General features: G+C 46.8%; 1 protein-coding gene across 7 annotated transcripts in view; it reads left to right on the forward strand.

Moving 5' to 3' along the window:
* RHBDF1 (rhomboid 5 homolog 1) overlaps nt 1-16235 on the forward strand; it is a 37329-nt gene that overhangs the window by 4724 nt on the left and 16370 nt on the right. For 6 of the 7 annotated variants that reach the window (XR_004081065.2, XM_005152507.3, XM_031052322.2 and 3 more), the window contains exons 2-3: nt 11541-11682; nt 13857-13987. Coding sequence is in view for 6 of the 7 variants with exons in the window: in XM_005152507.3 (XP_005152564.1) it covers nt 11563-11682; nt 13857-13987 (251 nt within the window). In the remaining variant the exon portion in view is untranslated. Of the gene's footprint in view, nt 1-11320; nt 11421-11540; nt 11683-13856; nt 13988-16235 lie in introns of those variants that run through there. The other variant, XM_031052323.2, reaches the window with a different exon arrangement.

Genomic DNA, 16235 nt, shown 5'->3' on the forward strand with positions numbered 1-16235 from the left:
CTGTTTGCTGCAGAGACAGCAAATGTCAGATTAACATAAGGCTTGTTCTTGCTGAAATTTCCTTTGGGTGCACTCTTCAGCTCTGTTAGATAAACCATTTGTTTTAACTATAATGAAATCTACTTTTTGCATAGCAAAGAAATGTTACAACTATTGTGATATAGACCTGGTCTCAAATTCTGGGGCCTTTAGCAACAAACAGATCTTGCCTTAGTAATCTGAGCATCTCTAAATCAGTCAGTAATTATTAAAGGAAATGTAATTTCTTCTCAGTGAACTAAGAAGTATCATTGCAAAATACTTCCCTGGCACAGTACAGAGTTCCCAGGGGGAGAAGAGATATCCAGACATGCCCAATCTTGCCTTTTTTGGAAAGCCTACCTTTGCCACCTCCTCTTCTTCCTGTTTCCACTTCACTGAGAGACAGCCCCTTGCTCTGCTGGTCAGCAGCAGTTCTACTTTGAAGGTTGTTGGGTTCCTTTTTCCTTTAAAAAGGAACAATCCATATGAGGTCATCCTGAAGCTGTGCAGGATGCAGCTTTTACTGTTCTGCAGGTCCAGCACTTGTCTTTGACTCAGTGAAAGTTATAACAGCTTGAATTTTAAAATCTTGAGGGCTCAGATGGCTCAGTTGATGAATACACTTCTCTGTTTCAGAAGTTATTGCCCTGTAGCAATCAGCACATGGGAGGTATGTTTCTCTGTTGCTTGAGTTCAAAACCCAGTGCTTTAAACTGGACTGCAGAAGACAGCAAGGCTGAGTTGTTTTGCCAAAAGGTGTAAGTGTACCTTCCTTTTCTCTGTCTTCTCTGGGGCTGTGATTTCAGCGAGAAGAGTGAGACAGAACATGCCATTCACTTGGATTGAAGAAGTTTGGTTCACTTGGATTTTTTTTTTCTATCACAGCATTAGAATCGTGATTATTTCCATTTGTGTTATAAATGAGTTGCTGCGTTGGGCATGCACCAATGCACACATGTGTACCCACACCTGCAGAGCAAGACAAGCTCTTCCTGCAACTGCTTGCCAGTTAGACAAAGTAGGAGATAGCGTGTGGCCAGCTGCCGAGCACTAGCAGGAGGAAGAATTAGAGCATCAGAGTGGCAGGGTAGCTCTCCTGTGTCCTGGTTAATCAGCTAATGCTTAGGAAGAGCAGCTCCAGTCAAACCAGCTCCGGTCTGAGTCCTTGGCTATTTAATTGTTCCTTTGAAGGATCTTCATTGGACCTCATTGATGTGGGCACTGCTGGTGGATGCAGGCTTATTCTCTCACTTGGATCCAGGAGAACAGAACTATAGTTGTGTTGGAGAAAGCAGGTGTGTGATGGTGAGTGAAGATGCTCTGAATTTCAAAGGAACATGCAAAGAGAGCTAGCCTGAATGGCTTCCATCCTTCCTGAATATAAAGTCTGTCTTCTGGTGGCTCCAGTGTTTGTTATTGTTATTTCCTCTTAAGATTTTTTTAGATTGCTATTCAAAGTGGTTTTATGTAACTTTCCATAGGAAATGTTGTCATTTGTGGCAGTTTTGATCTCTTTTGCCAGTGAGGCCTTTTTACTTAGCACAACAGTGATTCTTAGCTGCTTTTAGTACCATGACTCTGCCACTGAGGTTGGGTGGCTTTTGGTCTAGGATAATTTTTGGTTTGGGGTATTGTGATCTTTTTAGGGGAGGTTGCTAGTTTTGGCAGTTGCTTTTCCATCAGTGTTTGTTGATGTCATATTTTGTAAATGAACAATGTAATCAGTAAGAGGCATTACTTTACCAAAAAAAATTGCTCTTGAGGTAGGTGCACAGGCAGCAACTCTTCCAAAAGCAACCAGAGCCAGTGTTTACCGGTGCCTTCAGAGTCAATCCAGTTCCTAGCTTTCCTTGTGTCCTTGACCCTTATGGTACTTGTGTTGAATAGGAGAGTTGGTAGAAAAAAACTTACAATTGCAAAATTTCAAAGAAAAAGGTTACCTTTGTTAAAATACAGTGGTAGGATTTTGTCAGCTTTGTCTTTTGTTTTCTAATGTGGGGTCATAACAAAACTGACCGGTGCAAATTTTTGCCCTGACAAAAGCATTTCTGTGAATCTTACCTTGCTGTATAATTGAGGCAGTGACATGGACCAGTGTGTCCATGGTACTTGTGGATCAGCCAGTACTGTACAGTGCATCTTTTTCACTAGTAGTGAGAGTAACTCTGGAACAGTAGCTTCTGGAGGTCCACTGAATTGTTGCAGTGAGTTAAATGTGTACTAAAATAGTTTCTGTGATCACTCTTTCCTGCTTCTTTGTTAACAAGGAGCTGCAGAACATGTAGACCCATGCAGGGTACTAAGACAACTGCTTTGAGGCTGTTGGGGACCCTAGTGCAAAGGGCTCTGCTGGCTCAGCACAAGCACTGCTAACCCAACAGGCAGCTGTGGTTACTCTGAATAGGGTGCAAGAACAAGGCTTGCGTAGGTGATCCTTCCTCTGCATATACTTCCAGTGCTGGCAGTCAGTTGTTTATCATTGGAATTGTTGATATTTGACTTGTTAATGTGATTATACTTGTTATCCATTCTGGCTACATTCACTGTGGCACTAAACCAACAGTAGTATCCTGGCTTCTTGCGTAGGCATGCTGAGATGCATCAGCCGTCTGGTAGCTGGTAATGGATATCTAGGTAGAAACCAGCTCCTTTTGAGGACCAGGCAGTGCTGACATCTGTAAGGAATGGAAGTGCTGGTCCCCTACGCTTGATGTACTGTCACTGAAGCTGATAGCAGGTATTGTCATCAGTCCCTGCCCAGATGTACCCTGTAAGTGGCTTACTGTGACCAGAGTGTTCACATGTGGCTGCTGGAAATGTGGTTGTTGTGTGGTGGCAGGCTGGTGTTCTCTGCAAAGCTGTGGGGTGTGTTCATGGAGAAACACAAACAGGATGAAGATGCTGGAGTACTCCAGCTTTTCCATTGCTTTCTCCCCATTGTCAGTTATGTTTTATGCTCAGACTGTTCCCCTTGCTGGTATCTAGGTAGGTTGTATCTCTGTTGTATGCTGATTGTGCATCACCTGGGCCCTGCATGGGCTCTGGTGCACTAGCATGCTGGCTAGTGCTGTGAACCTGCTTCTGTCATCTGTGTCACACATGCTTAGGAGATGGAAAAGGCAGCCCCTCTGCACAGTCTGCTCTACTTGGCTCCCTTCCACCTCATTCCTTTGTGGGTGTCACAGGCCATAGGTGAGCAAGGGAAATGAATCCTCTGGGAACTCTTTTATGGAAGCTGTCCATGCGGGAAGCTTGGCTGTCAGCTCTAGAGAAATCTGTGGATGGTTTGGATGTTTTTCCTATTTAATGACCCCCTGGTGATGCAGTACTACTTTATTCCTGCTGCATTCAATACCTGTACTGAGGATACTCGTCAGATTATTTAAGTCTGAAGAGGTGCAGAACCTACCACCTCTGTAGCACAGCGGGAAGCTAACAATTATCAAGTGTGAGGTTTTGGCTGTGTTTTCATGACGGCTTTAAACTGTGCTTCTTGGAGAAGCTGTCCAGTCATTTGGCTCCAGCTGCTCTTTCTGTTCCTGCTTCTTTCCCTTTCCTTTTGCTGGCACAAGTGTTTGTGGAGCCATGTGGTGACTTGGATGAGGGAAGAAGCTTGTGCTGGAACAAACCGTTTTCTTTGCTGTGATAATATGTGTTGGATTCCAGTGTGGATCACCCAACAGCTGCAGGGATGCTTGTGCCAGCATGAGGAGGGGGCAACACAGGCTGGGGCACTGCTTTTTCCTGTTTGTTTGCATCTCATTCAAGTGGCTGTGACAATTTTATAGCTTGAATTTTGAGCATCAGCTTCTGTGTTCTTGTTACTATTCTGCCCTTTGTCTGCTGCAAATAAAGGGTCTGGAAGATCAGAGTCTGTTGTCCGTGTGTTTGCAGGCTGAAGTTGGGGGTTGTGTTTTACCTGTATTTGAAGAAGTTCAACTACAGACCTGGGCATTAAGAGGGACCAGAAGAGGCTTTTTTTTTTTTTTTTACTCTCCTCTATATGAGGGCACCAGACATGGGCACCATTCAGGTCCCATGTGAAGCTGCTTTGAAAGCTTTTAATGCTGGCATTCCAGTAGGAGCTAATTTATGATTGATTTCCAACATGACTTGCATCTTTTTCTGAAAATGAAGAAAATTGGTAGCTCAAAGGGGCATCGTGTTTTCCTATTCATGGGTTTGGCTTACATATATTCAGACTTTGCTGCAGATGTTTTTATTGCCTATATTTAAAACCCTCTGGCTTAGTATATAGCTGAACCTTCTCCAAGTTCAGTGGGTCCCACGCTGAAGCTTTGCACTCCTGATGTGCCTCTTGCATATCAGTACCATTCTACAAGGCTTTGCATGACATCCAAACCCTTAGGTTTTTTTCTAACGTAACTTCCAATTTCCTGTCTAGGGGTCTGCCTGACCTCTTCCATGCCAGGAAGTTTCCACTGGTATTTCTCAACTAATTAAACTAAGTGGTTCATGGTGAGATTCCTCACTTCTGCCTTGGTTACTTGGGTAGGCACCAAAGTTAAAGACCTTCCCTATAGCATTCACCCCACCGTGATGGGTTCCTGCTGGTGCAGCTCTGTTTTAGTGCTTATGTGCTGCTTTTCCATTCTATACTTGCACGCTGGTTTTACAGCCACCTGCTCAAGTGTGTAACTCCTGTTCTAACTCTTTCTAGAGCACTGGTTGAAGACAAAGCTCTCAGGAGTAAGATTGTGTGCCTATTAATTCATTCTCTACAAGGCGAATGCCTCTGTTCTGTTGGAGCTTGCTCAAAGGCTGTTACTATCCCAGATCAATTTCTTCCACGTTCTACTTTGACATAAAGTATGAAAGACTTGGGTAGGGTCAGGCTTTTCCAATGTGGCCTGCAGAAAAACTATGTTTTTTAGTAAGAGGTTGACTGTTCCCCAGTCCTCCTGTCTGGTCCCTCTCCAGAGGAGAGCACAAGGTCTCAGTGTGCAGTATGCCTCTTGCTGGGGGCAAATACAGTTTCCCAAGCACCATTTTGCTAGGCTGGGGATGGAGTAGGGCTGGGAACAATGTCTCGGGCTATAGTTTGATATTTCAGCATGATGTATCGTGCTGAGCTGTCACTGAATAGGCTGGTCCTACCCTTCTTCTCTCAGGCTGCACAGAGCTTATCTGAAATTGTCTGAGCTTCTTCAGGATGCCAGATCAAGAGGGCATAATTAACTGGGGTTAACTTTGTGTTGGTAAAACACCTTGAAGTGGCTCACTGGAACAAGGCAAGACTGCTTTTTGGGAAGCAGCTGTCAAATTGGTTTGCTTTCAAGCAGAAAGCAGGGCCTTGGGAAACTGGTGCCTGTGTGATCTGGTGCAGGCTGTTGTAAGCAGCATCAGCCTCTACCATCACTCAAGCAGAACTTGTGCACAGCAGAGGGCAGTGAGAGGGGCAGTGGGCAGTGTGTGGGAATGGCAGTCCTGCCAGCTCCCTGCTGTGCAGGGCTGAAAGGGCAGTGTGTCTGCATAGCCTGCTGCCAGGCTTGTGCTCAGATTGTGGATTGCTCAGACCCCGGCTTCTGCTGGGCAGCTTGTGGGTGTGCAAAGCCTCATGGCATGTCCTCTGAGCTCAGCAGCAAGGGTCAGGAAAGCAGGAGAGAGCCCTGCACAGGGCCAGTGTCAGAGCAGTGCTGATGGCCTTGTTTAATTTCCCAGGTAGTTTCTTAGGGTGGCACATGGTGGTGGCCTCAGTCAAAGCCTGGGCGTTGCTGTGCCCTTGATAGCTCTCAAGAGTGTAGGATCACAGGCCTATTCTACCTTCCCCATCCCTGCCTGCCCTCAGCCCCTCCACTGGCTTGTTTTAAAGGTCCGTCTCCAGCCTGATGTTCAAGATACTATTTGTAACTTGCTGGGTCTAATCCATGCTAGATGGTTTTATTGGCAGCCACGAGACTGAAACCCCACTGCTACTCTTCTGCTTGGACTTCCTGCCTTTTCCCTGCTGTGCCAGCAGAAATCCTCATGCAGAGAGAGGCACAGCCAGAGCCCGCTGCCTCCTCTGGCTCACTCTGGAGAGCACATTTAGGGTCCTGGTTTCTTTGCTGTCTCTCTAGCCAGATGCCTGCTGGTGCACCCCAACCAGAATAGCTGCATGGGCAGACCTTCATGTCCCCAGGTACACAGGACGTGCCTGGAACTCTGCATAGCAGCCACTGCAGATACAGCTGTTGCAGTGATCGGGGTTTTAAAAATGGAGGAAAACAGCTGGAAGTGATGATGTGATGGCAGCAGAATAGCCCTTGTGTCTGTTACCTCCTGAAAGTGCCTTTAAGAACATGCACATGCAGTGCCGGAAAGGGGCAGGTGATGTGCTTTGTGTGCTAGGGTTGAATTAAATGTTTGTTTTGTTTTATTTGTCATTTGGAATGGTTTTTGGGGTTTGTTTTGTTTTTTTAAAAAAGGCCTTATTTTAAACTGAAATGATGGTAAAATAGAAATTTTGGAAGAAAAAAATCAACATGGGAATAGTTTCAGTTGTCTGTTTAGATGGAAGGATGGTCTGTCTTTGAAATGACTGTGCAAATTGCTGCATATATTTGAGATACCTGTCAGTTTTAGGAGCATGCTCAGCCTTCTGTACAAGACTTTTCCTTCTCTGTTTGGGTCAGTGGATTTCACTAAGCAGCTTTTCTTGATCATGTGCCAGCTTTGGAATTTAATGCACTCTCCCTTTCTGAGCCTGACCCAGAGCACAGTGGATTTGGCTTTTGTTTTGGTACTGTGACCTTCCTTTGGCATGGAGCTTTTGAAGATGACTTTCCCATAGTATCTGCAATATACAAGGTTTTTTTCCCTCTTGTTTGTTTATTTTAATTGAAATGGACTTTATTAGTCATTTGTGTGCTGCTACCAGGATTGTACACGCAGCTGCTCAGTGAGAAGAAGCTACATCTGCACATGCCATGTGTGCAGCCTGTGAGCTGGAGAAGAGTTTGTGTTTCTGGATTCCTCAGTTTTGTGATGCTGAGGGAACAGCTTCTGAGCTGACTGAGCAGTGCAGGTGATGACACCAGGACTGGGACTGTGACAACACTGTGAGGAGAAGTCCAGGCAGGTATTGGGCCATTCCATATCTTCCCATCTCTTCAGACAGTCTCCTTACCCATGTCTCCAATAGCTCTTGTGTGATTTTAGTAATAGTGGAGACCTCTCTTAATGCCACTTGCTGGAATTGCTACCCTGAGGGCTTACAAAAGTCGAGTTTCAAGTCCCAGTGACAGTTCACAAAAACTTGAAAGCCTGAACATTTCCACCTGCCCAGGATGAAGATATTTGGCTGGTGTCTGGGTTGATGGAGCATTTTCTCTTTGGGAGATGCTGCAAACCTCAAGCACAGGTGAGAGGTCTGGAACAGCTCCTGTCCAATGACTGAGCAGCTGGATGCAGATCCCACTGTATTTGTGGGAAGAGAGGATGGTAGGGGGGACATGGAAGAGATCTGCAAAGTTGGGATTCGCATGGAGAAAGAGGATACGGAAAAGCTGCTCACTCTTCTAGCCCAGGAGCTCAGGTGAACCCAGGAAATGGCAGACTTAGAGACAAACTGAAGAAGATGTCTTGTCAGATAGCACGTGTTTCAGCAGTGGAACTCACAGTTAAGAATGCAGTTAAAAATACAAGGTTTTTTTTATTAAAAATGAGTTGGATAAATTGTGGAAGAGAAATCACTGGATGGATATGAAGATGGATACGAAGATGGATACAGAACCATTAAATGCAAAGATATCTCTGGTGCAAGAAGCCTCTGAGTTATTCATAGCACATGCCATGACTCTGTCCTGCGAGATGACTGTAGAGTAATCCTGTACTCTGTACCCATTGCCAAGCACCTTCTGTTGGAAATGAGATCCTGGTGTTGGATGGATACTTGGCCTCATCTTGCATGGCTGTGCTGTGTATGTTCCTGTCCTGCTGCTGTCAGTGACTTCTTGAAGACACTTGCTAGGACAGTACTGACAAATTGGGATTGGGGATATGGGACCATTCAAATGAATCTGTGTCAGTGCAGTCAGCTTTGGAACAAAGCCCATTGGTCCTATCGAATACATGGACACTGTATCCTGAAACACTATCCCCTAAAAATAAGCAAGGAGTTAGTGTGAAACTCAGCATATGCTTTTAGTGCAATGCTGATACAGAAATTAGTGACTGCAGCACTTTGAGCAAGGACCAGATGTAATAAGGAGTGTTACCTGCCTTGCAAAGACTTACGTTCAACTGTCCAGCTGCACATCTGTGTACACAGCTATGTACAGTTTGTCTATATGTCTGTGTGTGCAGTTGGATCCACATTCAGTCTCTTAGAGACCTGCCTCTTGTGTCCATACCCCAGTCTCTTGTTGCATGGGTCAGAGGCAGTTGGTGACATGTGCTGTGGCCATGTATTCACAGTGTACAGAGAATCAGGCCCTGCTAGAACAAGTGCTGCAAGTTTAATCTGAAGTGTTTGAAAGGCTTATTTCTTGGCCATTCCTAATGCACAGATGTAGTTGAAAATGGTGAACAGCTCTGCCTTCACTGCACTCTCATTAGGATATAAACATTTTAGTAAGTAAAAAGGTCAAACTGGCAAAAAGGATTTGATCCTGAATTAAGTTCTCTGCAGTCACCCTTGAAACTCACCTGGTTTTTAAATAGTGAGTGCACTTACACAACTATTGTATGTGCATTTTGATGCTTTGCTATTTAAAGAACTCTTCGACTGCTGACCTTGGGAGAAAGCAGTCTGTTGCTCTGTCAGCTATGTGAGTTTCATCTTGAGATGTTCTTGCCTAAAGAACAAGGCTGAGTCAGCTTTGGGGATAATCATAAAGCCATGGGCTTGACCCCAAGTGCATGTATGCTTTGTCCTCTTCTTTGGAAGCATACATTGCTGGAGATCCTCCTGCACTAGCCTGCAAGGGATGCAATGAAGCCAGTGTGATGGATACATGGACTGAAGGGGGACTGAAGACAGATTTCACTGGGAAGTCTGTTACAGAGTGCAGCATTGTTGTGACAGCTTTTGGTAATACAGGAGTGATTCATTCAATGCCTTCCTGGGTCAGCTTCGCTGTTTGATAGAGCTGCAAATCTCGTACAAGTTTGTATGCTTTACTACCAAAGCACCTGCTCACAAAGGCAGCTCTGTAGGTGGACAGGAAGGAAGTTGAGCAATGCCTACTCATTGAAGAGATGCTGGAAAAAGAGCTGTGTTAGTTCAGAAGCTCTGAATTTGCCCTTGAAGGCACACAAAGAAAGCTCTAGAGTTGTGTCATGATGGTCATGTGTAAAATAGGCTGTGTTTGGTCATGCTAGAATGGTGGCTCTGTCTCTCTTGGCTGGTCTCAGATTAGATTATCCCGGGAAGACATGGTATTCATGATCCTCATGGGTAAATGCTGAGCTCTATGCATTGCACCAGGAGGGTTCTTCATGTGTGAGAAATCTGCTTTGCTTTCTGACCTCACCATGAAGACAAGTTTGCCCATTTTGTATGCAAGACTGAAAGCTTTCTGGTAGTGGATTTACTCTTCCCAAGAGCAGGCAGGAGTTCTGCATATACTCTCACTGTTCTCATCTTATAGGAGAACAGCAGATGCATTTGGTTACCCCTGCGGCTAGGGGTGGAGGGAAGGAAGGAATTGTGTCCCTGCAACAAACGGTGCTGCGTCTGTGCACACAGGACCATGCTGCATGAACGAAAGGCATGTCTGTACAGGCTGGATCATGAATTCCCAGACTTTTGGGGGCCTGTGGTATTTGCTGAAACCCAACCTTCATCCACCTACAGCTGAGTCCTCCCTTTTTGTCGTTCCGGCTCAGCTGAGCGCAGTGCTCCTGGCAGGCAGCCTGGCTTGTGTGACTGAGCTAGCAGCTGGTGTTCAGCTCCTTTTAGATGAGATTCTCTCCTCCTAACCCGTAGGAGAATACCAATAGGTCTGTTGACCTCTTTCCCCTGCACCGTGTATCTTCTGCAGTGGTAAGCTTCACCTTTTGTGCGGCTCCCTTTCCAGAGCAGCTGCAGGGAGCTGTGGGAATAGGGTGGAAATGCCACGAAAGACCGTGTGTGTTTCAGGGAACTCATGCCTAATTTAGATTGGGAGGGACCTGTGTAAGTTGCTTGGCTCACTTGCTGTGCAAGGCGGAGATAGCTCAGGCTGCTCAGGGCAGTTGAGTTTAGTTGAGTGCCGAATGTCCCGAGGGATGGAGGTTCCCCTGCCTCTGGTTCTGTCCTAATACTTGGCCACTCTCAAGGAAGAATCCTTGTCTGTTAAAATCATTGTGCATTTAAAATAAATTGACTGTGTTAACATTGTAAAAATGCTGAGTTTTAATGCAAACAGAAAGCTTTTCTTATGCTCTCTTTGAAATCATGTGTGCCTGTTGAGTTAACTGCATGGTTATTCTGTCTGTCCACCAGGGTGGGGGAAGAGGCTGGAACTCTTGATCTGTATTGTCCCCTATGGGATCTGTGGCCTGGGACAACACAAAGAGGGAGCTGGGGGGGGAATTGGATGAGTTATTCCATTAGCACACATTCTGTCCGCTACTAGCTTACTGTTATGTGTGTGCTAGCAGAAGAATAAATATGGGCTGGTAGAATAACTTAAGGTTGGAAGGTACCTGTGGAGGTATCTGAGCTGATCTCCTTCCAGTGTCATCTATTTTCTTAACTGTTTCTCCGAGGTGCACAGTTGCTCTGCCAGCCTGAAAGTGTCATGGTCCCTGTCCCACTGCATGCAACCTAAACAGCAGGAGGAATCTGCAGTACAGTAGAGTGGGCAAGATGACAGCAAGTCCCTGGTTGCTTTGGCATTTTGATTATGCAGCGGTTTTTACTTAAATACTGTATCATTATTATTTATGTATGAAAACCACTCTTAGTTCAGGATCAGTGCCAGTTCCCTAATGTTCGTGCTATACTTGCATTGCGCTGTGTACTCTTGTGTTTCTAGAAAATTACTACTTTTTGAAAAGAGATTAGAACCAGCAAAGAGAAATGGCCACTTGCTAATTGCTAAGTAGTAGGTAGGAGAGTGTGGTGCTTGGCTTCGGGTGGGCAGTGGTGCCTGTGTGAGTCACAAGCTGGTTTTAGAGGGAGGTCAGTGGCTCTTGGTACTGCTGTTACTTAGCTGGTTGGACTGCATCCAGATCTTATTAAGATTTAATTCATGACTGGTCCTTAAGGAATCCGGATCTCACAGTAGTCTCAGCAAAAATCTTAATGGGAGGTGACTCTCAGGCTTGTGACTGCAGTCTGGCACCTGGTGCAGGGTCCTGCAGGCTTCAGAAATGTGCTGTGTCCTCCTAGTGCCTGGTCCTGGCTGACCAGCGTGGGCACAAGCTGTGACGCTTGAACCCTCATAAGGCACTTTGGGAAGTCATCCAACGTGAGGCTTGGGTCCTATCACTTGCAGCCTGGAGGAGCATGCTCTGCTTGACCCTGCCAGCACTACTGTGTCAGGGATGAGCCTGATTCCCTCCTGACTGTGATTTCTCCCCTCTCCTAGGCCTGAGGACAAACGTGGGACAATGTCGGAGGCGCGACACGACAGCACAAGCAGTTTACAGCGGAAGAAGCCACCATGGTTGAAACTGGACATCCCGGTGCCGGCGCCTGTGTCAGTGCCAGAAGAACCGCAGCCTGTGCAGGTACAGGGGCTGGGGGCAGAAGGGAGGGCCTGTGAAGCTGGGGATGGGTTGCAGAGCCCCACTGCACTGAGAGCATGCCTGTGCCTGTGGTCACCAGCAGTCCCGGCTGAGAGAGATGCAGTGTGTGATGGCAGGTCACAAGACCACGTGAGAACGGGCAGAGCCATTGAGTAAATTCATGATTGGTAATAAACTCCCCCTGGAAGGAGATGTGGGAGGGATGAGGGTGGGTGGCTGATGCGCTCAGATCAGGGGATGTGACTCTATGGATGTGGGGATTGTGGAAAGTGTCCTGGCTGAGGGATGTGGGAGTCAAGTATTCAAACAAGCATTTCTTAAGGGGACTGGAGGAGTGAAGGGCTCCTTAAGACAAACACAAGGGTCTGGAAGTGCTGGAGCTTATACTAAAATGAGCAGGGAATGAATCTGACTTATGAATAGCCAAGATAATGGCAGGCTGTTGTCAGTAACAGCAGAGAAAGAACAGTTACTGGCAACTCAAAGCTGTTACCAGCATGAGGAACAGCAGAAAATAGTCTGGAATGAGAGATAAGTAAAATTGAAGGATGGTGAAGTAGAGATGGGGTGATAGGTTAATAGGAACTGTGCAAAAAACATCTGTATTTGTGCTGGGTATAGCAAGAATAACAGAAATTTCTGCTACAAGGTGGCAAAAGCCCTCACATACTGGTGAGACCTGGTGGGATGACTGCTGGCTCTTCATGTGACCTTACTGCAGGAGCAGAGATTACCTGCACTGAAGGCAGAGCCACAGTGTTCTTCCTGCCTATCTCCATGGCTGGAGTGCAGTGCTTCAGTTCAGTTGCTTACGGAAAAGGATGGTTTAGCCATCAGGGAAATGGAGGGTGACACACCTGGAGGGGAGTTGAGGACAAGCTGATCTTAAGAGGGAACTTATGTTGCACTTGGAATAGCAAAGACTGGCCTCTTTGCCATTCGTTGATCCAGGGACTAAAACAGACTTCAGTTATCTGAGGGATTCTGGCAGATAAATCTTGGTTCTGGTCTTACCTTGGAAGGAAAGTGATCAGGATTAAGTCTGCAGGATGGGAAGTGGAATACAGGGTTTTAACAGTGCAGGTGGAAACTTTGCAAATAATTTATTTAAGGTATTGATGGGTGCTCTCTTGCCTGAAATCTCTGGAGACATACTCTGTACTTATGATGGAAGCTGGTGGAGTTGATGTTCTCTGGAGGTCCAGTGTGCCCAGAACAGGCTGTTGGGATAAGAGTGCATAATGGGGCTCCTTTGGCTTATAACCTAAGTATCTATGCATTGTTTCACATAAAACTTAACAGAACGTGTTAAGATTAGTGGGAATTATTAACTTTCTGGGCCAGAGGGGATAGAGTAACAAGTAGTCTTGAGGCAGACTGACCGGAAAAGCAGTGGATCAGAGCTTCAGTTGCCAGAGGGGCAGTCTGCTCAGCCTGCATTTTACAAATGGGAAATAATGTCTCTGCCAAGCTGATGAAAAATTAGCCCAGAACAGCCCTGGGGAGTCAGGAGGCAGTTGTATGAGCTGAGAGCAGTCTGGTGAGTTGTGTCATATTTGGTAGGTGACATCAGCCAAGACATGCCGGCAGCTTTTAGACCGGAGTGTGTCCAGACAATTAGGTTATGAACAAAGCTGATGTGACTTTTCCAGCTTGCTTAGCCTGTACCAGGCAGCAGCTACAGCACACACCCACTCACAGCTCTCGCAGGCTTTTAGTGCAGATCCAGAGTAATTTATGAAGGAAATCTCAGTTACTGCGCTTCTCTCCACCTTCTGGGGTGGTCTAGGAATGTGTGATTGGTTTCCTTCTGCCTAGAAAACAGCCAGGAGCATATGTTGCAGGCACTCATGTAATACATCTTATCTACAAATGGACATCAGTTGATGGTCCAGACTAGAGCTGCTCTGAACTGAGAAGCACTGCAGCACACAGGTGCTGTGTCCTTGATGCTAACTGTTCTGTTCTGCAGAGCCATTCCTGGCTAATATGAGCATAGTCCTTGTTAGCCTAGTTTTGCTGCCCAACTGCACAAACCCAGCTTATGTTTGGGGTGTTGGGCGGCTGTTAAATTGCTGACTAAATGTTGTACAAGCTGTCTGGCCTTGTAGAGCATCATTCTGAGAACACTGACCCCCTCCAACTTTCCTGTGCAGCCCACGAGACGCCAGGCCTTTCTGCGAAGCGTGAGCATGCCAGCTGACAACACACGCATACCCTCCCTGCCCAACGAGGTGAGGAGACCGGTGCTACAACGGCAGACCTCGATCACCCAGACCATCAAGAGGTGAGAAACTGAATTCGTGGAGCCTGCTTTATAAGATTCTATCCTTTACTTGTGGATTTATGCTCCTCTGCTTGCCCCATGGCCTGGCACTTCAGAGGCATATCACAGCAGGATTAGGTTGTCTCCCTTGTTATCTATCATGAGGTTGCAGAAGAGGATGGGTGCAAATAGGTCCCCAGTACATAAGCCCATGGGTGCTATATAGCCTGTGTTTAGTAAGTAAGGAGACAAGTCCTGGGAGGAAGATTGTGGTGATCTGGACAATGTCACTTAGAGACAAATTTTGTCTGTTCCTATTCCCCAGGGAGTTGGCTGTTCCAGAGTAACAGGATGCCTCAGGCCCTGATGTTTAGCCAAGACTGTATGAAGTAGTGAGCTGGCCTTGCTTTGTATCTGAGAGCATATGATTGCTGGAGGAAGCAGAAGCCTATCCTAAGCAGTCCATGACTCTCAGCAGCTTGGATCCTAGCATTAGTTCATTGATGGTCCTTGAGGTGGTTATTGGGGATGACGGAGAGTAGGGAAGGCTGTCTGGGTCCGATCCCCCACGCTTTTACAGAGGGTTATCATTTGTCCCCAAGATCCAGGGGTCAATGAAACACAGCCCCAGAGCTGATGCTCCATCCCTTCCTGTGGCAAAGGCTTATCCCAGTTTATCCAAAGGGAGTGGCTCTCCCAGCTGCTCTCCTGAGATGCCTGGCTTCTGTCTCTGGCAGAGTGTCAGACCTGCCTGGATCCCAGGAGCATCCCTGGAGCTCCACAGGTCAGGGGTAGTCAGCTAGGCTTTGCTCACTTACAGAGAAGCAACTTTCCAGCTATGGGAAAGACTCACCTCCCACACAGTGTTTTCCTTTGCCTCAGACATTCCCCAGCTGTCTTGATAGTGAAGTTCCCCCACAACAGCTCTCTGTGATCCTGCTTCTTGTGAGGTTGGGAGGACTGAGCCATGAAGCAGTATTTGCTGACCTTGTCCCACTCCTTGCCAGGACAACTGGGCAAGAGCATATCAAGGATGAGGGGATATCCTGGGAGGGTGCTGGAAAGGCCCTGACAAGAAGCATTGTGTGGCAGGGCTAGGGTGACCTTCTTCCCCAGAGGTCCTCACAACAACAGTTTTTGTGTATGGTGGAGAGGCTGGGGAACTGCAAACCACTGGTCCTGGGGGAACATGAGGCATATGGAGCTACAGTAAGTAAATGAGGAATGCTGGATGGTGATGGTGAAGCTCCAATTGAGGGAGATGCTAATGTCCTGCCTAGCACTGGGACAGCGGGCAGACGTGTGGCTGTTGCACCAACAGACCTTGTGACATCCTGGGAGTTTCCTGCTCAGAGTATGTATGTGGTGGGGTCACTGCCGTTTTGCAGTGCTGATTGTTGAAACAATCAGGCTGTTGTGCAGCATGGGGAGAGCCAGTCCTCTTCCTCCTGGAGGACTCGCAGTTTGTGAGCAATGTCTACAGAGTGCTGTTGGGATGTGAGTAGGAGAGCAGGTGCAGCAGTGGGAAAGACTTTCCAAGGGGCAGAACTGCAGGAGATGCACACATGACATGACATTAGCAATAAAAGCATGAAAGAAGTGAATCAGAAACAGGGATAGGGATCTGGAAAGTACCAAGGAAAGGCCTAAAAGCATGTGCTCTGTTTAGCAGAGGTAGGGATGCAATGGGGAATTGCAGACCATGCATCTGTAGAAGTATCCTGGAGATTTGTTTTCTGAGTCCAGTAAAGCTGACTGCTAGGTTTTCTGCTTAACACGGCCCTCAGGATGTGAAACTTTTCTGGCAGCAGGACTCCACACCGTCTTGTTCCCTGGGGCTTGGAGGATACATTAGGGAACCTAAGGTCAAGTCTTACAAATGGCATGGGAGTTATTCATGTGCCTGAGTATAGGCAGCTAACACCACTTCCCGTCTCCTGGGCTATCCAAGAGGTCCATGCAAGGCAGCAGATGGGAGACAGATAGGTGCACAGGGCAAGATCCTGTCAGGGTCAACCCGAATGGGCCCAGGTCACTTTGTGTGGCAGCAGACACCTGTATCTGAGCAGATACGAAAGTGTCCAAAGCCAGCCAGTGGATCTGTAGCTGGGCTTCTGCGTAGAAGGCAGATCATATTGATCTAGGGGTTGAGGTAGATTGCAGTATCCCTGGTATCTTCAAGAGCAATGGAAGGCATATGTCAGAGGTGCAGATGCACCAAAAGGATTCAGCAGCCTCCTGGGTTCAAAGGTGCTGTTGTGTGGGTTGA

This window comes from Melopsittacus undulatus, chromosome 8, assembly GCF_012275295.1.
Source record: "Melopsittacus undulatus isolate bMelUnd1 chromosome 8, bMelUnd1.mat.Z, whole genome shotgun sequence".
Lineage (NCBI taxonomy): Eukaryota > Metazoa > Chordata > Aves > Psittaciformes > Psittaculidae > Melopsittacus > Melopsittacus undulatus.